Consider the following 24,502-nt stretch of genomic DNA (forward strand, 5'->3'; position numbering starts at 1 on the left):
GTAGTTTTCATTCTTCCCGCGCAGTGGCGTACTCCCTCCGGAGTTCGATCAGCAACAAATCGAAAGTTCGAAATGCATTGTGGGTATTCTGCCATCTTGAGATTTTGTAATCTCGTCGTGAGTGAATGGTTCGGGAAAGTGAGCGAAGCTTTTGTTTTTTAATTATTTAAGGTAGTTTATTTAATCCGTGATTATGGCGGGCAACACGGGGATGGAGCAACTCATCCCCATAGTGAACAAATTGCAAGATGCATTCACAACCCTTGGGGTTCATATGGAATTAGACCTTCCACAAATTGCAGTGGTAGGCGGACAAAGCGCTGGGAAAAGCTCCGTTTTAGAAAACTTCGTCGGCAGGTGAGTGTTCAATCAGTTTTTGTCCAGTTTCTAACCCCAGCTCACTGAGTTCTCATTCGTGGACGTTTGTTATACCACCCGAGCTTTTCAATTTGATGGGAGAACCCTCATCACTCCCCAGCAAATCAATGCTAACCTCAGTTCATCTCGAATGAATCAGATTTTCTCATCTCTTATCACAACAACTTCGCCCTTAAAATTTACATTAGCGTCTGCAGGTGCCAGAACATCACGTTTTGGTTCATGAAAGCTGAGCAGTTAGAAGCCTTCATTCATGTCTCTTTCAGCATTTTTGACATGCTCATCTATTGATTCTCTGCTAATCAATAGCATTTGTTTTGTCATGCATCAGGATTTCACTGACCATCAGCTACTTCCACTTTGTTAATGCAGACATTTCTGTTTTTGCTGACGGGACTAGAAGGAGTGCAAGGGAGTTTGAGCTCCTAATGGCCACAACTTTACAGCCCGCTGAAAGATTTTACCCTCTTCAGCAGCTAGCCTGTCTAATCATTGATAAAGCATCTCCTCATTGTTGGAAACAGCTAGGCCCTTTGTTGTCGGAGAATCCAAATCATGTGTGTGTACATTTCGTGATTTGGGTGTTTTATTCAATGCACTTGATTTTCGAAACCTATCAACCTATTTCACAACAATCTGGGTCATTTTATCATTGGTAAGGCCCTTGCTATATCTGTTCATGGGATGTGCCTAATTTCAAGCAGTACCCTGCGAACAAGCAGAGCCACAGTGAAGAATTGAGGGTGCTGTTTGATGACGGCTTTCTATACAGTTTTTCTCATGTAATTTTCATGAATTCAAACACCCTGATAGAAGGGTCTATCTGTAGGATGTGTGTACAGAACTGTAAGAAATGAAATTTTCCAATATCCTTGAATGAAAGAACTTTCTTTTTGCAAATTTTGTTCCTGATACATGATTTTCGTTACCTCGTTGAGAGATCTTGGTCTTGGACATGGAGATAAAAGTATTATTTCGTTTGGAAGTGGTTTTGGAATTAGTGAGATGAATGTGAAATCAATGATGATCAATGATGTGTGTTAGTGTGAAATCAATGTGATGAATTGATGGTCAGCAAATGATGAAGGTATCATAATTTGGTTAAGTACTTGTCTTAGAAGCATGCAATGTCATCTCAACATTGTCCTAAAAGCCCATCACATATTTCTGTTTTCCATTCTGTTTAGTGTCCATGTAAACCAATTGAATTCATGTGAAATTTGTTACAAGTACAGTACCTCAACCAGGAGAGCATGTACAGATGTGAAATTCAGAAAATTAATAGGGCCTTCACCGACTCCTTGGCGAATAAATTCAGAGTCCAAAAGAGCAGCCGATCTATGAATTCAAACCGCCTTTTATCTTATCCTGTAAATTCTTAATTTAGTTATTTCCAAATACCTAAAGTCTTGGAATTCATTTCTCACAATAATGTGACATGTTTCAATGATATCAAGAACTCTGCCGAAATTGGGCAATTGCCCCTCTAAATTTGGGGGGCTAGGCCATTGTGGCGCATAAAAATTTGATGCACTATGTGGATTAACTCGTCATTATGTCAGACCTTTTTTCTATTGTACAAACAAGATAGAATGGAAATCATATTTACCCTGCTATAATAATTTCCTGCAAAATTTGTGGTCCAAAAAATGTGAGCAGTGACATGAACAGTAAAACAACCAACCAAATGCAAAATGCATAAATTTGCTTGCAAATTTTTTATTGCTCCATCTGAAAGAGCTGATTTCACATTATTATTTACAGTTTTTCTCTGATATGGGAAATAGTATAAAAATAGATTTAAAAGTGAGAAAATGCACCGCCTAGTGACACATCTAGCGGCATTTTCCATTTAAAGGCATGTATTTTAGCAGATTAGATTATCCATACTATAAGCTCCAAGACCTCCTAATTTTGCGAAACTGGTAACGCTTAGTTCCAGCGTTCTACTGGGCGGATTTTCATGATTTTTGCGGCTATCGACAGGCAATTGTCTCTAGATAAGTCAACTCTTTTCAGATTTTCAAAATATGGCCCAGGATTTTTTATATTACGCGGTGAAATTGCGAATTCTCCCATTTAAACAATGTAAATTTATACTTTTTGTCATGGTTCGTTTGAGCGTTCTACCGGGCCGATTTCCATGATTTTTGCGTAAATCGACAGGTAATAGGCCCTAGATGAGCCCGCTGTAATCAGATTTTGGAAAAAGGACCCAGGTTTTTTTAAAATTACGTCATAAAAGTGAGTGAGTTTACAGAATGCTCCGGTACTGCTACCGCTATGCGCGGGAGGATGCGCAGTGGTTGAGGAGGTTGCGCAGTAGCTGTGTAGCCTGCGCATCAGCTCTACACTTATCTACACAAGATTCGCACCGGTGACTTCACGTCGAGCGGTGGCTGAGTCGTCTAAGACGTGGAATGCGTACACTTGGAAACCGGTGTCGGTTCGATCCTCGATTCATGATTTCTTATTTATTACCTGACTATCATCTTTGAATGTTTTACTGCAATATTTCATCAAACAGTCATTCCAAAACGCGTCCTTTTAATTTTAAAGTAAATTTAAGAAAAGTTCAAAATTAAAGTATACCTCATATCGTAATTTTTTACGGGAAAAATGAAACTAACACTGATAGGAGGGTAAAAATAGGGCCGCGAAGCGGCCCATTGATGGCGCGGAGTGCCTTCAGGGGGTCGGGCCGCGTAGCGGCCGCGGGGTGTAGCCCCCTAGTTTCCCATAATCCCTTTTAAATTTTGAGGGGCTCCAACTTTCATATCCTTCAATCTAGGAGCTTTTTCAACATTTTGAGTCTTTGTCACAATTTATTGCAAAGTTACGGGGGGAGGGGGAGGATGCCTTGAGCCGGTGGTGCCGAGCTTTTGGATCACCCTGGAGCACAGTCGCCAAATAATGCTGAAAATCAGCACCTTTCCCTCATTTGAAACCATGTCAAACATCCACAGTTTATCGCATAATCTGGCAACCTTGCCCTGTAGACTTTCCGACTTCGGTAGAGACTATTGGTATACTGTTACGTATCATATTGTATTTTTTTTGAACTGGATACTACAGTAAAAGCTCGTGAAGACGAAAATCCGCTTAAGGCGAAATTTTTTTCGGCCCCTTGACATTTACATAAGAGTCAATGTAAAAAAAATACGGATAAGACGAAATTTCGAAATTTTGACCCGTAACCAAAGCACAAGACGAAGAAAAATTTCTGATTTTTTCCCCTGAAATTGGGTAAAAACGACAAAAAAGAGTCAATTCTTGGGGAAAATAGACTTAGTTTCACGTACCTTGACATAAAAAGAGTAGGTTGAGAGTAGATCGAGGGTATCCTCTGTTTTGCTGGATGGCTGAGATGCAATCGACAGTTGACGATAAACTGATTTGCGTATTTTAAAAAAATGATCTGTTTACCTCAAAAATGATATCAGGATGACTGAGAGTAGCGCAACTTTCAAGCTCAGTTGCCGCTTATGCCGAAAAATTTCGTCTCAAGTGGAGAACGGTTAAGACGAAAAGCCGCTTATGACGAAATTTTTTTTGGTCCCTTCATTTTTCGTCTTAACGAGCTTTTACTGTATCTATGTTCTGTTCCTTGGAATCCTCTGTTGGTGATTGAATTTTGGTCGTTTCTTTTCTCAGGGATTTCTTACCCAGAGGATCAGGTATTGTTACCAGGCGACCTCTAATTTTACAGCTTATAAATTGTCCCACTGGTAAGTGTCTTTTAACTTTCTCCATCATTTGCATGTGTGTTTTTCTTGTTGTTACAATATTTTCTTTAAACATTACTATCTAGAAAGAATTTAGGGCCAGCTTTGAAATGTTGCGTTCATTCTCCTCAAGGACTGCAGGAAGTTTTCAACCAATAATTTGCAAATTCGTAATTTAGCACCTAGGAAACTTATTGTGAGAATGGCTGAAATTTGCTGAAATCCTGCTTTCATTGCCCATAAATATATCGGTAGGTTTAATGACGAATATTACTGCCAAGTAGTTTTGTTTGAATAGAATCGGTTTCTTGCAGAAGAGAGTACCAAGGTTTGTTGCTCTTCCTCAAAATTGTCTGCATGGGACCGCTGATAAAGTATAACTTGAACTTCTCTAAAATATGTCTCCATTTTAAAATCACATACTGAAGGCTTATCTTACATGCTGTTCAAAAATGTAAAGAAAATAATTGGTATCCTTTTTTTCAATGTAAATCATAAAAACTCATTGTAAAACATGTAACTAAGCATCTTACTACTCTAAGGTTAGAAGAATTCTACTGTTCTAAGACAAAATGTAAGTTTTTTTTTTTTTTTTTTTTTTTTTTTTTTTTTTATTGGTATTTGAACAACAATCTACAATATATGTATTCAGTTGACTTTGGATAAATGCCAGTGTCGATCTCTTGATATTCATGTCAGTACATACCAGATCAAAACAACAGTATTTTTTCGATGTCTTCATTGGATATCATCAATTAAGGTTATTAATTGAAGATTCCATTTAAGTTCATTTTTACCTCAAATTCACTCCAATTTCTTTACCACTCTTGGCAAAACCCTTGTTTCACAAGTTGACAGCATTTTCAATTGCTTTGATCGCAGAGTTATCTGAGAATTGCAGTAGATCAGCTGGTTTATCAAACGCTATCAAGGAAGTCTTGTTATCACTGTTGCCAAGTCCATGGGGATTCTCATATTTTTCGCAAGAGGTAGATACAAGAGCTGAGAGGATACAAACGAGCATATTCTGCCATGCTAAGGAAGAACGCTGTATGAACCAAAATAAATTGTTTGAGTTAGATATGAAATTATACCAGGTGAAGCATGCTCTGTTCAATCGTGAAGTCAGCAAAGGCGTATCTCCATTGGTTTCAGGGATATGGAGGGGGGTATCTGCCGTATGTCCCGTATAGCGGCGAGGTTTCAACGATAGATTGCCGTATGTACAGGAAACCTCGGGACGCGGGTGGCACTCACGGCGTTTTTCCCCATGCTTTGCGGACATGCGGCACTCGCCCTGTGCAGCCCTCGCCCCGTGCAGCTTTCGCCAATGGAGATGTTGAATGTATGAGGGATTTGCGATTTGACTGTTGTCTCTCATGTGAAAGTTCGCGAGAAACACGATGGTGCCACTGATTTTCTCTGAAATCATCTCCCAAGCTCAAAAAAAGCTCTCAAAGTGAGGCCAAAATGGAGGGGATATCCCGCCCTACCCTGAGAGTCCACCTCTACATCAAAACAAACTCTCCATGCAAAGATAGGGAGCAAAAACATTAGCAGGGTTGCCGTGTTTTCAGTTTTGGAGTCCTCAAATGAAAAGGCAGCCCTGTCAATGTATTTGCTCCCTATCTTTGCATGGAGAGTTTGTTTTGATGTAGAGGTGAACTCTCAGGGTAGGGCGGGATATCCCCTCCTTTTTGGCCTCACTTTGAGAGCTTTTTTTGAGCTTGGGAGATTATTTCAGAGAAAACCAGTGGCACCATCGTGTTTCTCGCGAATTTTTACAGAAGAAACAACAGTCAAATCGCAAATCCCTCACACATGCAACATCTCCATTCCCGGACTCACGGCAATGTTGGCCGCTGATCACCCCTACCACCAACTCTTTTATCCGACTTAAGAGTTCCAGTTATGCATGTTCTGAGTAATTGTGATCACTTACGCTGTTTATCATCTGCTGGTAGCATGTGATTTGTTTCCGGATAGATACGCATTCTCCTTTCGTTGTCATTTTCGTTGAAAATGTTTCCGGGTGCAAGTTCTACCTTATTCTTTTAAGAATTAGAAACTAAGATTTTGCCGTGAAATTTTTACAGTTTATTATTTTATGTTTGAAGACGACTAATGAGACCTTAAACAAATATTTTTTTTTTAATGGTCAAATCTTCAATTTTGTTTTCCTTCTTTATTTATGTTCAAACAAAATGAGAAAGGGAGAATTCAAACGACGATACAAACGAGCTACGTTGTTTTAGTCACGTTCTTAATTTTTATAATTGGATTGGTTCCTCTGCGTATCTTACTCAATCCTAAAAAAGGCATCATATTGTCCACTAAATTTGTGTAAATTCTCGGCGTTTTGAAACAGTCAATTTTATTCGACGATCTGTCTCTACATTGTCAGTGGTAAATTGTATAAATTCTTTTTTAAACAAATTCTAACGTTAAATTTTCTTTTCATATTTTTGAAGTTGAAATTTCATAACTAACAATAAGCAAATCAAGTAATTGGAAAGCTAGCCTCGTTATGAAAAAAATAATTTGATGAATGCGGAATAGTCTCCTCAAGATAGAAAGTGAAAAAAAAGAGAAAAACAAAGGTTGCCGAGCGAAAGAAATGACTTTATTCTTTACTAAAATCAGGAAACTACTGACCACTGCAATTATTTTTTCGGGCAGAACTTACTTTCTTCATTTAAGGCCAACTTTCAATTTAACATGCCCCTCATTCAAAAAAGAAACATTCAAATACCTAAAACAGAAAAATAAGAAGCTTCTGATTCAGTTGCAGTTACTTTCGTGATTATTATCTTTCCTTTTTAATTTTTATTTGAATTTTTAAAATAGCTCTACATCTTAAAAACACGGAAGGTTAATGATCTTGGTTATTTGTGAAATGATTCCTGCAAAAATAAACCTCGTAGAAACGGAGGAGGTGAAATCTTTATACCGCAGCCAGCAGCGTTGGAAGCGCGTCCTCGGCACTAGGATGGACACACGGCAAAATCGGTACAGTGAAAGGACCGTGCCTGCACGGGCAGTTTGCCGTGAGTCCGACCCTCATTCTTTTGTGACTTTCCGGGAAGTCATTACCTAATTGCAAATGATCTAAGCGCTAATGAACAACCAAGGGATCAAGCTGTCACTAGGAGAAAACTTAGAACTCGCAAATCTCGCAGAGAGGCATGCTGTAGACTTAGAACATAAATATCTCAGTTTGAATCTGATGGTTCATACGGCGCTCTTCCTCAGCACGGCAGTATTGCTGTCAAGATCCTTGTATGCTTTACATTTTGGGGCAAAGCCTCTTGAGCATCTAATGAATATCACTTGTGTTTATGCATTTGCTTCATTTCCATACATACTTGTCAAAGTCTCATGACTATCGTACCATTCGATAAATGATAGCATGACTCATAAATCTTTTCCGGTAGGTTAATACTCTCTAATCTTACTGTGAGGAGACTAGTTCTTTAATAATTAAGATCCACATAGTTTCCTCGGGTAGGGAGCTTCTTTTCTTTTCTTTCCTTTCAAGAAACAGTGAACGCTTTGAATTTGATCTGGCCGTGCCCTTTGGCCAGGCATCATTTCTGCTCTTATTTTGTTGAATTTTTACCTGAAGCTAAAAATATCTTCTTCTGCCTTTTGCAAAGAATATTTAAAAAGCTGTGGTTTTTAACTTCAGTATCTATTTACATAGAACTTCTAAAATTAGTTCGGAAAAATGTTGACATGTTTGTCACTTCTTAAAATGCCTACTCGCCTAGAACCCGAGGTGGCAGCAATGTTTAATCCACAAGATTTTGCAACATCCTATGTTTGCTGGCTCCCAGTCTCTATATTCAACAGCCAAAATAAATGAAAGAAATTGAAAATATGAAGCCTCTCTCAAGAACATCAAAAATCAGTTGATTACCAAGCAGCCATAGAAGAATTTTAAACCAGGGGTGCAGAATGTTCACGATCTGGCGAGATACATCTAGAAGGTAAACGGTGTACACAGTAAAACACAGAGTATACTGCGGCAGTAGCCGAGCTGAGTTTTGTTAAAATGACTTGGACAACGTTTTTTTGTCAGATTTTTTTGACTGCGCTGACTTTTTGTCGAATTTACTTCGACTGCGCTGTGTAATAGTGCCTAGGGTTTTGCGTTCTGCTGGTGAAAGCGTACACTGATGAACTTTCTCCACCCCTGTTTTAAACTGTTATTCTATTATGACAAATAGTTGTGAGCCCTTTGACTTGTACAGTAACAATGGTTATTGTTTACATGTACCAATTTATACTCATTTAATGAAATAAATATGCCTCCTGCGAATTGTTGTACAAAAACTTTCCTGTCGTATGAGGATGTAAGATAACAGTGAATTTGGAGTTTCATTACAAACCACAGGTCAGTCAAATTTTGGAACTCACCTGGCAACAATGCATTTTTGCAGTGAAGTTAAATCAATGTCACTGCTCATACAGTGAAGAGTCTTCACATGAGGCCCAACAGCAGTTTTGAGGCGTAACTTGTGACCCTCAGAATTAAATAAAAACAGTAACATTAAGTATGATATTGGAAGATCCTGCACATCTTTAAGGCCAAGAATGTCTAAAACATTAAAAAATTGAACAGGTAATCCTTAGAAATAATGGAGATTGGAAAATGTGGTAAGACAAAACTAAGTTTGACTAATGTCAACTTCCAACTGTTTCATTTCAATTTAACTCTGATTTGTTGCAGAATATGCTGAGTTTTTACATTGTAAAGGTAAGAAGTTCACAGATTTTGATGAGGTTCGGAAAGAAATTGAAGCTGAAACAGACAGGCTCACCGGCTCTAACAAAGGCATCTCAAACATTCCTATCAATCTTCGAGTTTATTCACCTAACGGTAAGTGTCTCCATTTTTCTTAGATCTACAAATTCTTTTCTCTTCTCGAAGTCAATTTTCAGGGATAAATTATGATATTCGGCTTTCCTTTCATTTTGTACAAGTGCAATGTATTTGCAGAGGCAGTGGCATTATTCCATGCCAGGGGAGTTGAGATAACTAAATCCCTGAAGAACATTTTGGGAGAAAACGATGACTACATTCAAAAATTCCAAAATTAAGGTGTCAGACTCGATAAAGTTTTGTAAAGTTCCATCAAATTCAACTCAGAAGAAATCTGTTTTAATTGACTGTCAGTAGTCTGCCTTTCTCCTTAAATTTTAAGAGGTCCAATATGTAAAGTCCAATCTTAAATTTTTTGCATATGCTTCATGGCGGCACAAATGAGGAGTTAAACTGTATATGCACAATAGGATGTTATAAAAATCATGTCGCTTTTGTTAGTGGTAAATTGAATTTACCTCACCATGCAGTGCACGCAAAAACTTATCTTCTGATGCCAAAGCCTCTTAACATAAGGAATATCTTTTCAAAGGAGTTGCGAACAGCAGCCAGTCAACTGCAAACAGTGCTGTAAGCGCGCTGCTATGATTATAATAGCGAGTTTGAGAAAACTGACCAACTCTCTTAAGCGCCTATAGTGTCCTCTACTTTTTATATTAGTGTGTTTGAATGTCATGCCGAGTTGTGCTGATTTTTTAGTCTGGAAGAAGTTATTTTGCAGGTATTTAAGTATTCTGGCAAAGCATTTGGTATAATTTAATTTTCAAAACACTGCTTAGTTCTAATTACCATTTGAAATGAATGAATTTTATGAATTTTATCTACCTAAGGTTTTGTCCGTTGCGCAAGGAAAAATTAAGGAAAAGGCAAAGTATAAGCAAGGATTACAGAAAACCCCTGATATGTGTAAACTTTGGTGAAGTAAGGAAAAATAACGAAGAGCAGGGTGTCTACCATCATTAAACATAGGAGGAACGGGATAATATTAGGAAATTCAATGTCATCAGAAAGACATTGGGACCTTCAATGTAATCAGAAAAATCGATAATGGATCAAGAAATTCTTAGTGCTTCAAGCTGAAAGTGATGGATCAGATTAAAAATGATATTTTAGTAGACACTCCGAAAAGGCAGTTAAAAAAAGAGGATTTTAGGAAATGAGACTCCAGAAAATACCCTGTCATTCCTCTGTGTTAGTCATAACACTCTAGTATATTTATACATACAAAACGTTCAAAAACCAAATGAATTTGGTTTTGCTTAGTGCTCAACATCACGCTCATTGACTTGCCGGGGCTCACACGAGTCCCAGTTGGTGATCAACCCCAAGACATCGAGCAGCAGATCAAAGACATGCTTTTCCAGTTCATCACAAAAGAGACGTGCCTCATTCTGGCAGTCACCCCAGCCAATACTGATCTAGCTACTTCTGATGCACTGCAAATTGCGAAACAAGTAGACCCAGATGGTACTTGATTTTCATTAGGCCTTGTATAGACTCGTTGATTGTTCCCCTTTAGCTTGATGTCGTTGTTTCTGTTGCTCCAAGTATGAACACCATACATTTTATTTTTTTTTTCATTTCATTATGCACCTTATTATCTATTATTATTGGCCAATAAGTGATGTCCGAACTTCCCCACCCCTCATCCAGTTATTATTCTGAGTTCCTTTGGATAAGCGTAATGTTTTGCAGTCTCATCAATTAAAATCTCTCTGCCTGTAGGTCTACAAAAATACAGGTTTGCGTTCCTCAAAGGTTGAAGCCTGTAGCAAAGCTCTCATAGCAGGCCCTGAATAACCAGCACTCATTTCATAGTTATTTTTATCCAGATTTGCTATCCTAATTCAGTCTAAAAAACGATGAGGTATAACTATAATTCCTTTATTAAAAATTAGAAAGAATAATGTCTACAAAGGTTGGAACACTATAGAAATCAAACTCACTTATACTTGGTCTTGAAGGAAGTTATGATGTTAGATGCTTATCAAATCTAGTTTTGTCTGTGGGAATAGTTTCTGTTAGATCAGTGTTGTTTCTGTTCTTCACAATTGAATACAAACCCTGAGTTCTGAAATAAATCATTTTAGAGTGTATGATTTTTAACAGTATTTAAGTGTATATGATGGGATGTACTGCTCAAGACTTAAATCTGAAAAAAATCACTGCAGCAATCAAGAACTCAGGTTTTGTCCATGATTTTTATTTTATAACTTTATTTTCCTTTGTTCTATTTATGTTTGTGTTATTGATTTTTTATGTATGAAGAGTGGAAAATTTATGGAATATTCCTTTCAAATATCATAATAAACCTCGCTCAATTTGAGAAGCTTTTCAATGAAATGGTGATACTAATAGTGTGAGATTAGTCATCTCCGAGCCAATACGAATGTAGGAACGAATCTCTAGTTTTTAGATGCACAATAATGCCGTGCTAAGAAAGAACGCTGCATGAACATTCGAGAGTTGCCAAATTTCCTTAGATAAAATGTTTAGTTTGGAGGAAAGTTATGAATGTTTTCCTTCAAAATTTCCAGGAACTTTAGATGAAATTGCAAACTAAATTATCTGAAAAATTGGAAAGAAAACATCCTTAAATTTATAAGGAAAGAGCTTGATGCAAAAACGGCTTTTTTCGCCCCCCTCTGGAAGTTCTTCAGACTTTGTCTATTGATTACTCATATTTGAGCGCTTCTTTTCCCAAATTTTCAGACTCCCAAAAAATTTTGGGGGGGGAGCTAGGGGGGGTGGAAGTCAAAACCTGTGAACCTCGATATCTCTTGAACAAAGAAAGATATCGAGGTCCGGTTTGGACGAAAAATCGTCTAAAATTGCATACTTTAAGATTCTAAAGGTCGAAATCCCGATATCACAGTTTTAAGTCAACATATGTGCTTTTTCCAGTTTTTAGGTCTAGAAAATTTCTTTTAAACGAAAAATTTACAAAGATCTCAATTTTTTATTTGAACCAAAACCAGTTTTTAAATTGTTCGTCTTTTTCCGCATCCAACGAGTGGTCCATTAAGCTGGGGAACCAAACGGTTCCGGAGTTATGATCGATTGAAGTTTCCGCTCAACGCGCGCCGACCGATTTTCGCGCGCAAAAAAGTCGGATTTGACTGTTATTAGATCAGATTGAATGTTGAAACTGAGCAAAATGCTTTATTAGGGACTCTTGAGGGTCGCTGAGTTCAGAAATTACAGATACTTCCAAATAATTTACGTTTTTAAAATTACAGCTCCGCAGCGCTATTTTAGAGGCCCACTGAGCGCCGACCGGTCGCTCAGTGGTCCTGTCCGAAGCTGTAATTTTAAAAACGTAAATTATTTGGAAGTATCTGTAATTTCTGAACTCAGCGACCCTCAAGAGTCCCTAATAAAACATTTTGCTCAGTTTGAACATTCAATCTGACCTAATAACAGTCAAATCCGACTTTTTTGCGCGCGAAAATCGGTCGGCGCGCGTTGAGCGGAAACTTCAATCGATCATAACTCCGGAACCGTTTGGTTCCCCAGCTTAATGGACCACTCGTTGGATGCGGAAAAAGACGAACAATTTAAAAAACTGGTTTTGGTTCAAATAAAAAATTGAGATCTTTATAAATTTTTCGTTTAAAAGAAATTTTCTAGACCTAAAAACTGGAAAAAGCACATATGTTGACTTAAAACTGTGATATCGGGATTTCGACCTTTAGAATCTTTAAGTATGCAATTTTAGACGATTTTTCGTCCAAACCGGACCTCGATATCTTTCTTTGTTCAAAAGATATCGAGGTTCACAGGTTTTGACTTCCACCCCCCCTAGCTCCCCCCCAAAATGTTTTGGGAGTCTGAAAATTTGGGAAAAGAAGCGCTCAAGTATGAGTAATCAATAGACAAAGTCTGAAGAACTTTCAGAGGGGGGCGAAAAAAGCCGTTTTTGCATTAAGCTCTTTATGTTTTATCTAAGGAAACTTGGCAATGCCTGAAGATTCATATGGCGTTTTTTCTCAGCACAACAGAATACCCTAATTTATTCAGTTTAATCCTGGGTACAAATTTATGAAAATCACTTTTCAAGGTAAAAGAGTTCATGAAGTACGATAGAAGGAGAATCAAATTGAAAATCATTGTCAACCATTGAGTTTTCCACTTTTCTCTCTTATTTTACTTTCTTTCTTTTTTTTTTTTTTTTTTTTTTTTCTCTGTCAAGCGTAGCTGTAGTTACAATTATGTGTCATTGTTTGCAGTTCTCAGCTTGACCCTTGTTGATCTCCCCGGCATGACTAAAGTACCTATAGGAGACCAGCCTCTTGATATAGAACATCAAATTCGTAGTATGATCCTTCAGTATGTCTCTAAATCAAATAGTCTTATTTTAGCTGTAACTCCTGCTAATACAGATTTAGCTAATAGTGATGCACTTAAAATAGCCAAGGAAGTGGATCCTGCAGGTTAGTACGATTGCCCTGTTGGTTCTTATTTTATACTTAAAACAATTGCACTCATAAATTATTTTATGTATATATTTGTTTGAGAAAAATTATTCCGAGAATATTCCAGATGTATCAAAAAACATAAAGCGGTAATCTTCTGGAGATCCTGTGATGGGCTGTCTTGTGAGTCGAATTGTAAATTTTTGTTGTAACAAGAGAAATCGATCAGGAAGTTATGAATACTTCACCTTTGTTGATTAGAACATAATCTTTTGCACCACGCCTACTTTTCCTAGTAGATCAGTTGGCACACGTAGTCACCGAACTTTATTTGATAATAACTTATTTTTATGTATTGCTAAGTATCTATGACCAATCAATATTATTAGAGGCATATTACCTCTTGAAAAACTCAGTGTATAATATCATTCACCAAGTTTGTACATACCATGATACTACGGGGGCATCATCAGTAGTGCAGGTGGAGTAATCAGTGAAATGTGTGTATCACTTATTGACGAGACTGAAGTGAAAGTATTCGTTTCATAAAGTAAAGCTAAGGGATGACACCACCCACTCGTTTTTCAAGAGCTTTATCATTGAAAGCAGAGATCAGATGCTTAAACAATACAAGTCTCTGACCAATCTAAAAGCTTCAACAAAGAAATCATGGGTATCTGAACAGCACAACTGATTCCGTCCTCTAATTGCAACCCTGCAAAAATAGTGTAACCCTTTCTATTCATATATGGGCTTTAATCATAATCCTTGACCTCCTGTGGTGTAGTGGTACATAGCTTTATATGGCCAGGAGGTCCTGGGTTTGATGGCTGGCCAGGTGATCTGAGTTTGATGGTCTCAGGCAATGGTCACCTAGGCTAGCTTTAGGGGGACTGGAAGATTAAGCGTGGGGAAAGCTCTAAGGGTTACTTGAAAACTTGTAAGAACTAAATAAAGAAATGAGGAATAGCATAAAATAGTTATTGAATATGATTGAATGAATTGACTTGAATGGTCGTGATTCTCAGTTATTCAACGACTGACTGCTATATAATTTTTGAGATCCATGGAGGAAAAAAATAATCCTTTGATCTTCTATGCTCTAAGCTCAGCTCATTCGATTTGAAGAACCCTGCTTGGAAAACCAAAGACTTTAGTGTCGGCTGAAGGAGGAGTATCGTTAAGCGCCTGTTCCGGCCCCACGTGGATTTTGCTGAATGTTTCATATTTTTAAAGTACTATAGTAGACTCTATGCCAAATAGTTACCGAACAGAGCCCATGCAAAGGTGCAGCAGCGCTTGAAACCCAAAATCCTGGCATCGAAAAATAGTTATTTTCGTCGATTCCTTCGACTGTTATCACTCCTTCAGCAGATGATTCCTGTGTATTTTTTTGTGTACCTACTTGCCATTTCTTGCCTTCAAAAAGGCTTGCCGTGAATTTTAACGGGTCTTACGGTCCATTGTTGACACGAATGGCCCATTTCTAGGGATTTTCTCAATTTTACACACGTAGAACTCAATTTTAACCACGAACAGTGCACGTTTATGAAAAGAACGCAAAAAAATGAATAAACGACATTCAGTGAAACTTTTTTCTATGTTGCCAAATTTTCGAAAAAAAAATCGTTCGGAAGAGCCGAAAATGGCCAAAATTTGATGAATTGCCACGCCTAAGGTTCAAGAAAATGGGGTACAACTTTTATATTGACGTAGGTAACAGCTCTTACCCATATATACAACATACAAAAAATTATGGTTGTACCTGGATTCCCACATGTGGAAATTGACCGAGATGTCGAGTTTAGCGGCCTTCTTTTCCTTGAAGGTTGCTCTTTTGAATGTTTTCCAACCTTAGTCATCCTCGAGTTGAGTATGTATTTCTCTACGCATTTTCCGTTTCAAACCATAAAAATAGCTTCCTATGAATTTTAGAAGGCCTAACGGTCCACTGTTACCAATTTTTAGGGTTTTTTTTTCAAGTTTACATGTGTAAACTTAATTTAATCTTAAAACCGTGTACATTTTCGGAAAGATCGTAAAAAAATACATGCATAATGTGCTTTGTAACGTTTCCCTATGTTACCTTTTCGAGAAAAATCGTCCTGAAGTGCCAAAAATGCAAAAAATTGGAATAGAAGATTTTAGGAAGTGAATTTTAAGTTTTTTTTCACTACAAATAACGTATCCAATATGGAAAATCGCAATGCGTCTCACCGAACATGGAATGGCTCAGATGAACGAGACACATCGGACCCTCAAGGTGCTTCCACCTTATCCTTCACTTCATCTCACTAGTTTATTCCTGTAACCTCAAGATAGTTCTTGGTTCTTAAGATGCCTGCTACAGGCCAAATACCAAACAACAGAAACTGTGTGGGCAAAGTGTCCCACAATGCACATGAAAGTCATAATTCATTTCCTAGAACCTTCGACGTGATGATTAATAGAATTTTTGGCATTTTTGGCACTTCAGGACGATTTTTCTCGACAATTTGGCAACGTAGGGAAAAGGTATTAAGCACATTATGCATGTATTTTTTTACAATCTTTCCGAAAATGTACATGGTTTTTAGATTAAATTAATTCAAAAAACCCCTAAAAATTGGCAACAATGGACCATTTGGCCTTCTAAAATTCATAGTAAGACATTTTTATGGTCCAAAATGAACAGTACGTAGAGAATTGCATACAGTAGACAGCACACACCAATGGAGGGTGACTAAGGTTGGAAAACATTCGAAAGAGCAACCTTCAATTAAAAGAAGGCCGCTAAACTTGACATCTCGGTCAATTTCCACATGTGGGAATCCACGTACAACTTTAATTTTTTGAAATGTTGTATATATGGGTAAGAGCTGTTACGTACGTCAGTATGAAAGTTGTACCCCACTTTCTTGAACCTTAGGCGTGGCAATTCATCAAATTTTGGCCATTTTTGGCTCTTCCGAACGATTTTTTTCGAAAATTTGGCAACATAGAAAAAAGTTTCACTGAATATCGTTTATTCATTTCTTGCGTTCTTTTCATAAACGTACTCTTTTCACAGTTAAAATTGAGTTCTACGTTTGTAAAATTGAAAAAATCCCTAGAAATGGGCCATTCATGACAACAATGGACCGTAAGGTCCCTATAAATTCATCGGAGGCCTTTAAAAAGGCAAGAAATGGAAAGTACACAAAAAATACACAGGGATCATCTGCTGAAAAAGTGATAACAGTCGAAGGAATCGACGAAAATAACTATTTTTCGATGCCAGGATTTTGGGTTTCAAGCGCTGCTGCACCTTTGCATGGGCTCTGTTCGGTAACTATTTGGCATAGAGTCTACTATAGTACTTTAAAAATATGAAACATTCAGCAAAATCCAAGTGGAGCCAGAAAAGGCCCTCAGCGATACTCCTCCTTTTGTTATTATTTGATGTAATGTTCTTCGCAACCTTTGGAACATAATCAGCTTTAAAATCTAACTTCCTATGTACCAAATTCAAGAAACGCGAGGCTGAGAAGCGGATTCTTTGGCTTTCTTTTAATCATTATTTAATGGAGATGTGGGACTGACATCATATGTGCAGGGATGCCAACACTAAGCCGCACTCTATTTGCACACAGAAGATTTTGACTCTTTTCGTCGGTCTCATCTTCTCGGTCGGCAAGGAAGCAATATCTTTCAGTGATCACCATTCAGATGTCGCAGCATTTTTAGTAGATAATGCATGGGAAAATGATGACAAATTTCTTCTTCAACCCTGCTTTTTTCAAAATGTAAACATAGGAAGTTAGATTTTTAAAGTTTAGGGGATTGTAGCAAACATCATGTAAAATAATGAAGAAATTTAGCCTACGCCAAATTCCTCGGTTTTCCATGCTGAGTCTTTTCCGAAAGAGACAGCTATTCATTGAAGATGTTAATGTCAACCTTATATATTACGAAAAAAATTGTCTGCGCCTTGTTAGTGTAGAGCTTAGTAAAATTAACTTTTAGCTGATGTATTAGAAACTGCTGCATAGTATTTTGCGTGTAATGACGTATTAGAAACTGCCGCATAGTATTTGCGTGTAATGACGTATTAGAAACTACTGCACAGTATTTTGCGTGTAATGATGTATTAGAAACTGCTGCATAGTATTTTGCGTGTAATGACATATTAGAAACTGCTGCATAGTATTTTGCGTGTAATGGCTGAAGTTTTGACTTTCTGTGACTTTGGTCTCATAGTGTCCCTTACATGAAGACTTTTGAATGGCTTATTTTTGTCACAAAGTGTCTCCTAATTGAATTTATTTCTAGAAGAATCTTAAGTAGCTTTTGACCAAAGTATGACAAAATGTCTTTATGTTCTCTGTTGGAGCAGAAATATCTTGAATTGATTTTACTAAAGTCAAACTGGTTTCTTTGTAAGTGAAGTATTCTATAGCAGACTCTGTAGGCGGATTGTTCTTGCATTGATAGCTCAAAATTTAGAGATAGAAAATTTTGCCACTGTGTTTCGCCCCGAAATTTTTAAAATGTGCTTAGGAGTGTGAAAACCAGATAGAAGTCTTGATCATAACTCCCCTGATCACAAGAATATGAAGCGAAATAACGCAAAATCGGACATTTTCCGGATTTACCGCGAGATCGCGCGGAATTCTCGAAATCATCCATATGAATCCGCGAAATCCGTAAATTTTCGTGCAATCAACGTATTTACGCATATAAGATGAAATTTGCCGCGCTTTATTTCTAAATAAAGCTGTACAGAGTTGTTTTTTAGCATTGGTAGTCATCGGCTACTAGCTATCAACGCTCTCCAATGGCTTCAAAATACTAATGGAAAAAATGGCGGTAACGGGGGCATAAACATTACCTCAAATAATATCAACATGTGATCAAGTGAAAATGTAGACAGATGTATATTGATAGAAAGTGTTTTTAAAAAAGTAAGCAACGGATATTTTTTAATCAAGAAAAACTTAATAGTCTCAAAGTGCTTCTGTAAAATAGGACTAGAGAGAGAGACTGAGTGATGGCCTGTTAAATCAAATTAATAGCTTCATTTTAAGCTGTCAAACGCAAAAAACACTACTAGAATAACGGCGAAATGAGCATAAATAACAGTGTGATTCGAGAAAAATAACAGCAAAATGTTCCAATCTTTAGCTCTAATCAATAAGGTAAAATCTGAGTCTACTAATGAATATCATGCAGCATCAATAACTAGCGTGAGCCGCGCACTACATGTCAGCTTTAAATAATATTCTCCTCATATTACTTTAACAGTGTGTGATATGAATGGCTGTATCTATTCATGTGTCAAACATTATTTTCATCCAAGCATGTTGCATGACTGTCCTATCAGGAAAAAATCATGTCATCGACATTTTCATTTTCGTCAGATTTTTTAAGACTAAGAATCCTCTCAAAATCTTAAAATTCCTTTTGTTACCCTCTAATCAGTATTTTTCTTTCTTGAATTCTACTCCTGAGAGGAAAAAGAAAAAGGAGGAGAAAATTTGCTACCACATGTTTTCATATTATGTCCTTGAACTGAACGTCTAGAATGGCCGCCAGATAGGGAACTTCCGTAACACGCATGGGCCGGTTTTTGAAGGCCGGAGAGGGGTAGGAGCCCAAGTATATCTAACCTCAATCTCCATTTCTGCCGCGTCTTGCCCTTGAGGATTACATGTGAGAATTTTCACCTTTGTAAAGTTCAATTATTTTGAGGTGTGCCTTCAAAGTTCCTATTTTTTGAGTGAAGAAGACATTGTGAGATGCGATAATGATGCCATCTTTTCATTACTATCACTTTATTCAACAATATTCGGCGAAATATGGGCAGTGTTTAAGATGGGTCTAGATGGCAGCTTGCAGTGTGAGTGCAAGTGAACCTAACCTAAATCAATTCCTAAGTGTTACGCAGTATTCGCACCAGTCAGCCATTCTAGACGTTTGGTTCATTCGTTATCTTGTGTTTAAAAATAAGATCATTCGATTGCATGTATGATCTTATTTTTGTATTTTAAACTCACACTGTGTCTGTTTGTATCAAATATCTTCTCACTGCTCATACAGGAGTATAGTCCACTAATGATAATAACACTTTACCAATTAAAGAAGGGGAAAAATCATTCTTTAGAGAATCAGTTCCGTCAGTCGGATTTTGGTTGTGTCACATTTCCTATAAAATGTCTCAGATTTCGTTTTTTACTTATTCAAAGTCCATCCATTCCTCCATATGTATTGTAATTTTAATCACTTTTTGGCAGGTGTCCGCACAATTGGTGTCATTACAAAACTTGATCTCATGGACGATGGCACTGATGCACGTGAAATTCTTGAAAACAAATTACTACCACTGCGCAGAGGTTATATTGGTGTTGTCAACAGGAGTCAGCGTGACATTGAAGGTCGCAAAGATATAAAAGCTGCGATGGCAGCTGAACGAAAATTTTTCCTAGGGTATGAATCTTTCCATGTAACACAACTCTCTTAATTCAGGTTAAGGAAAAAAAAAGAGGAGGGTGAAGAGTTGACTATCAATTTCATTTCCTATCACCAAAAACATATTCAGTAAAAGTTGAGCATAGTAGCTCTGCATTAAAGACAACAGTGAAAAAATAATTTACAAGAAGAGTATTCTTTGCTCTTACTACACCTTTTTCTGACTCGTTCTTATGGAATTAACCATTTTAATGAGCTACATAGCTCAGTAATTTTCAATTTTTTCACACTTGAAAAGTAAAGAAGGCACTTACAGTGAAAATTGGATACAATGTCCCTCTATGGATCTGCCTGATTTGGTCGTTATATCTAATTGTCGTTATAACCGATGCTCTAATACTCTGAGTCGATGGGAAGTCAATCACGGGTACGACCAGATCGCACTCAGTTATGACCGATACATCGTTATAAGTGATGTCGTTAAATCCGATTTCCTTCTTAGTTTACAGGAATTTACCCTGATTTTTGGCTGTTACATTCCAAAGTAAAAACTTCAAAATCTCTTGTTTTGTGCTCCCATTGAAAATCAGTGACAAGACAGGGCAATAATCAGGGCAGAAGCAAGCCAAACAGGCTGGATAAAACTGTTAGTACCCTCCCTGAAAAGTGGAAATCTTAGGTCCTTTCACATGAAGTTATGTTCTTCATTCCGTTTGTCAGGACAAGCACTAATGATCATTAAATTATTGGCTCTTATATTTATAGACATCCAGCTTACAGGCACATGGCAGACCGACTTGGCACGCCCTACTTGCAAAGAGTGCTAAATCAACAATTAACAAATCACATCAGGGAGACATTGCCTGGCCTACGTGATAGATTGCAGGTTCGTAGCTTCTTAATCTTGAATTACAGATCTTAGGTAATTATTATCATTTATTTTGAAATAATATGCTGATTTAAGACGAATTTTAATTTACAGAGACAGTGGCAATGGGCCTGTTGCAAGGTGCAGGGATTTGCGAATTGATAACTGATTCCAATGGCAAATTTCACAAAAAGAATGATGGCGCTACTATAAAAGCTTGAAATGACCTCTCAAACTCCAAAAAAGCTGTTTTTGGATCCGACCCATTCGAAACGGTCACTTTCATGCTGGGCCGGATCCGGCATCCTCGTTACGTCACATCGCGTGACATACCTGGTCTTTTCATCACTTACAATGTACTTTCCCATAAGGAATTGGCAGCCGCTTTTCAAATGCAAATATCGAGTCAATCGATGATTTTTTGAACAAAATGGCATTCAGAAATGGATTCCTTGGACGTTTAAATGGTTGAAATCTTCATGAGATAAATAAGAACCGTTGGAATAAACCCTATTTTTAAGGAAAACTGTAGTCAATGGGCGATTGTTTACATCTGTCACAAAGATAACAGACAAGGACGTCAGCTCAATATTTAGCCATTTTCATGAGTTTTTACTTTTTTGTCACTATTTGAAGGTAAGTTTCAATTGAGGACCATGCCGGAAGAAGGGCGTATCTCGAGATACGCCCTTTTTTCAACATTCTGCTTTTCTGATTCTACGTCGAATAGTGAGAGTATCCTCCAAGTTTGAGAAAAATCTGTCGATTTGTTACGTGAATAATTGACCTGTAAAGTACACCGAAGATACGCCCTTCTTCCGGCCAACGAACTTTCTCCTCTTATTTACACATTTTGCCTTCCGTGATATGGATTTTTACCTGTTTTCTGGTGAAAGAAGTGTCACTTCCATTTTGTTCTCATTAGAAGGAATAGTTTTAGCCGAATAGAATGATTATTTATTCATTTTTATTTACTGTACATCACAGAACGTGAAATGTGAGAGTTACGATTTATTGCACATATTACATTAGTAATGTTAATGCAGTCCGAAGCTTTAAGTTTCGGAGTTGTTCGGAGTTGCAAGTTTATAAACAAATTCTCGTGACTCTATGTATGTTTGATGTAAGATACACAAGTACGCGATAGTGAAATCTCCCAAATGGCTGCTGTGATGACGCGCCGCAGCGTGGAACTTCCTACATATATCAGCCACCTTACTCGCAGGCGCGAACGTATACTTCTCGAGAATATTACGAAAAATATTGCAGAAACTTTGCAACATCGGACAGATCTTAAGTTTTTTAATCAATAAAAGTGGAAATCTGTCGCATGAACAACTACAGAATATTCAACATGGGTTTTTTTATTGAAAATGATTACCCGACGAAGCGCTTGGGGGGTTGGAGTGGGAAGCGGTCAAGGGGCGTACCTTATCTGAGAGTTAATTAAATTTGGCAACATTATAAGATCAATGAAGCTTAACAGACAAGAGCTTACAGAATTTTCATCAGATACTCTTGAAAAATGACAAGAAAAGTTCTCTATAGGGGCATTTTTTTTTTTTTTGAATGATTAAATCGACGCATTTTCCATCCTCATAAAATTGGAGCATTCGGTGATGAAGGTTTGGCCATTGAAAAGTTCATTTTTACGGACAATGTATCAAATTATTAAGCAACACTCGGTTCAAACATATAAGGAATTCCACAGTTTAAAATGACAACCAAAGAAAAGACAATAATTTTAAGAAGAAACCGCTATACCAATAAGGTTCATTTCTGGACGATTGGCAACACAGCATATCCCATACCGTTGGAAGGGGGGGGGGGGGCAAGATGTAATTGATATTAGACAAACAGAATCCAATGGGTGCAATTCGTAACCAATTGAATGTTCGACCACCTTTGGAGACCCTCCAGACTCAATAAGGAGCAACAGCGGATTATAACAGTTTTCCGACGACAATAACAATGCACTTTTCTCATGTACGTGCAACCGGAAAAGTTCAGTTTTTTCCGCTAATAAACCTCCGATTTTAAAAAACTATAGCTCGTTAGAAAGCTGAAGAAATTCTGCAGAAACCGTTTTCTTTGATTTCCTTTAAATTAATTTTGTCACGAGATACAAAAGAAGGAAATCAACTTAGTAGTGAATTTAGTGTCTTCAGCAATCACAAGTGCGCCCAGAAAAAGCTGGGTTTCTCTGCAACCAGTGACCCGATCTTTAAAAACTTTGGCTCGTTAGAATACTGAAATGTATTAGCAGAAAGTCATTTCCCCGATTTTCTTCTTTTTCATTACTTTATGAGTTATCGAAGAAAAACGATCCTCTTTTTTATCGTACATACAAGGATTCCGAAAGAAGGGCGTATCTCTGGCTTACTTTGTCCAATGATTACAGAGGGCAAATTATTTATTTCTTTTAAACTTTTAATGGATTTCAAAGCTGTAGGATCTAGTTTAAGAGAATTGACTTTGGTTTAACCAACTGCTGCATTTCATTTTTCGGGACACCGTTTCAAATCTTCAAATGCGTTTTTCTAACGACGCTGAACCTTGTACATACGCCCTTCTTCCGGCATGGTCCTCAATTGTAAATCAATTTTTCAGTGCCTTAGGATCATGTTAAAAGCTGTAACAGTACACATTGTCACTTATTAATTCAGAGCACACGGCAGTCCAACGCTCAAACCATGGATGTTCTCTCAATGCGTGTAAACCATTCTCAACTCTTCAACAAACATCTTAATATCATTCAGATCGTTCCCACGTCTTATACACTTATGTTACTTTAAAGTCCCGTGTGTTTTTAATGTAACACCATGAAGAAAAACGTATTGATAAGTCTGGTAACCGAAGAAGGATCCTACGCTTTTTTTCCTTGCCTCCATCTAAAACATACCGGTCTCCTCATCTCATCAGTATTGTCAAAGGTAAGTTTTTTTTATCATCAATGATTGATACTATCATGTTTGTGTCTTCAGTGAAACATTGAAGGGTGAAATATTAAGAAATAACAATTTACTCGCTACATCCAGGTTTGAGCGTTGGACTGCCGGAGTGTGTTCTGAATTATTAAGTGATAATGTGTACCGTTACAGCTTTTAACATGATCCTAAGGCACTGAAAAATTGATTTACAATAGAAACTTACCTTCAAATAGTGACAAAAAAGTAAAAACTCATGAAAATGGCTAAATATTGAGCTGACGTCCTTGTCTGTTATCACTGTGACAGATGTAAACAATCGCCCATTGACTACAGTCTTCCTTAAAAATAGGGTTTATCCCAACGGTTCTTATTTATCTCGTGAAAGTTTCAATCATATAAACGTCGAAGGAATCCATTTCTGAATACCATTTTGTTCAAAAAATCATCGATTGACTCGATGCTCGCATTTGAAAAGCGGCTGCTAATTCCGTATGGGAAAATACATTGTGAGTGATGAAAAGACCAGGTATGTCACGCGATGTGATGTAACGAGGGTGCCGGATCTGGCCCCGCGTAAAAGTGACCATTTTAAAAATTCGGACTTTGAGGCGTTTTCAAGTTGATTTTTTGGGGGTTTCTGGTGATCAAGAAACTCCGGAAAAATTCCTGTGACATTAGGAGCCTTAGTTCTTTTGATTATAGCAATAAAAAAAAATAGTGCAACAGGCCCATTGAAGATTAGGAGTGATGAAATTATCAAGTAAAGAGACAGCCTACATGATTGGAAAGGGAGAACAAAATAGAGAAAGGAACAAGAACCGAAGAGATTTACTTCAAGTCAAGTCCTGATGACTTATTTCTGTTACCACTAAATT

At 37.4% G+C, this 24,502-nt stretch overlaps 1 protein-coding gene across 10 annotated transcripts in view; it reads left to right on the forward strand.

Annotated features, from left to right (window-relative positions):
• The window catches only part of shi (dynamin-1 shibire), a 116,191-nt gene continuing 91,689 nt past the window's right edge, over window positions 1-24,502 (forward strand). For 5 of the 10 annotated variants that reach the window (XM_019055302.2, XM_019055304.2, XM_072296236.1 and 2 more), the window contains exons 1-6: window positions 2-357; window positions 4,033-4,106; window positions 8,836-8,985; window positions 13,218-13,421; window positions 19,655-19,847; window positions 20,595-20,715. In XM_019055302.2, coding sequence (XP_018910847.1) covers window positions 194-357; window positions 4,033-4,106; window positions 8,836-8,985; window positions 13,218-13,421; window positions 19,655-19,847; window positions 20,595-20,715 — 906 coding nt within the window. In that variant the 5' untranslated portion in view covers window positions 2-193. Of the gene's footprint in view, window positions 358-4,032; window positions 4,107-8,835; window positions 8,986-10,251; window positions 10,456-13,217; window positions 13,422-19,654; window positions 19,848-20,594; window positions 20,716-24,502 lie in introns of all 10 variants that reach the window. The other 5 variants (XM_072296238.1, XM_019055307.2, XM_072296241.1 and 2 more) reach the window with 3 other exon arrangements.

Source organism: Bemisia tabaci, chromosome 2 (genome assembly GCF_918797505.1).
Source record: "Bemisia tabaci chromosome 2, PGI_BMITA_v3".
NCBI classification, from domain to species: Eukaryota; Metazoa; Arthropoda; class Insecta; order Hemiptera; family Aleyrodidae; genus Bemisia; species Bemisia tabaci.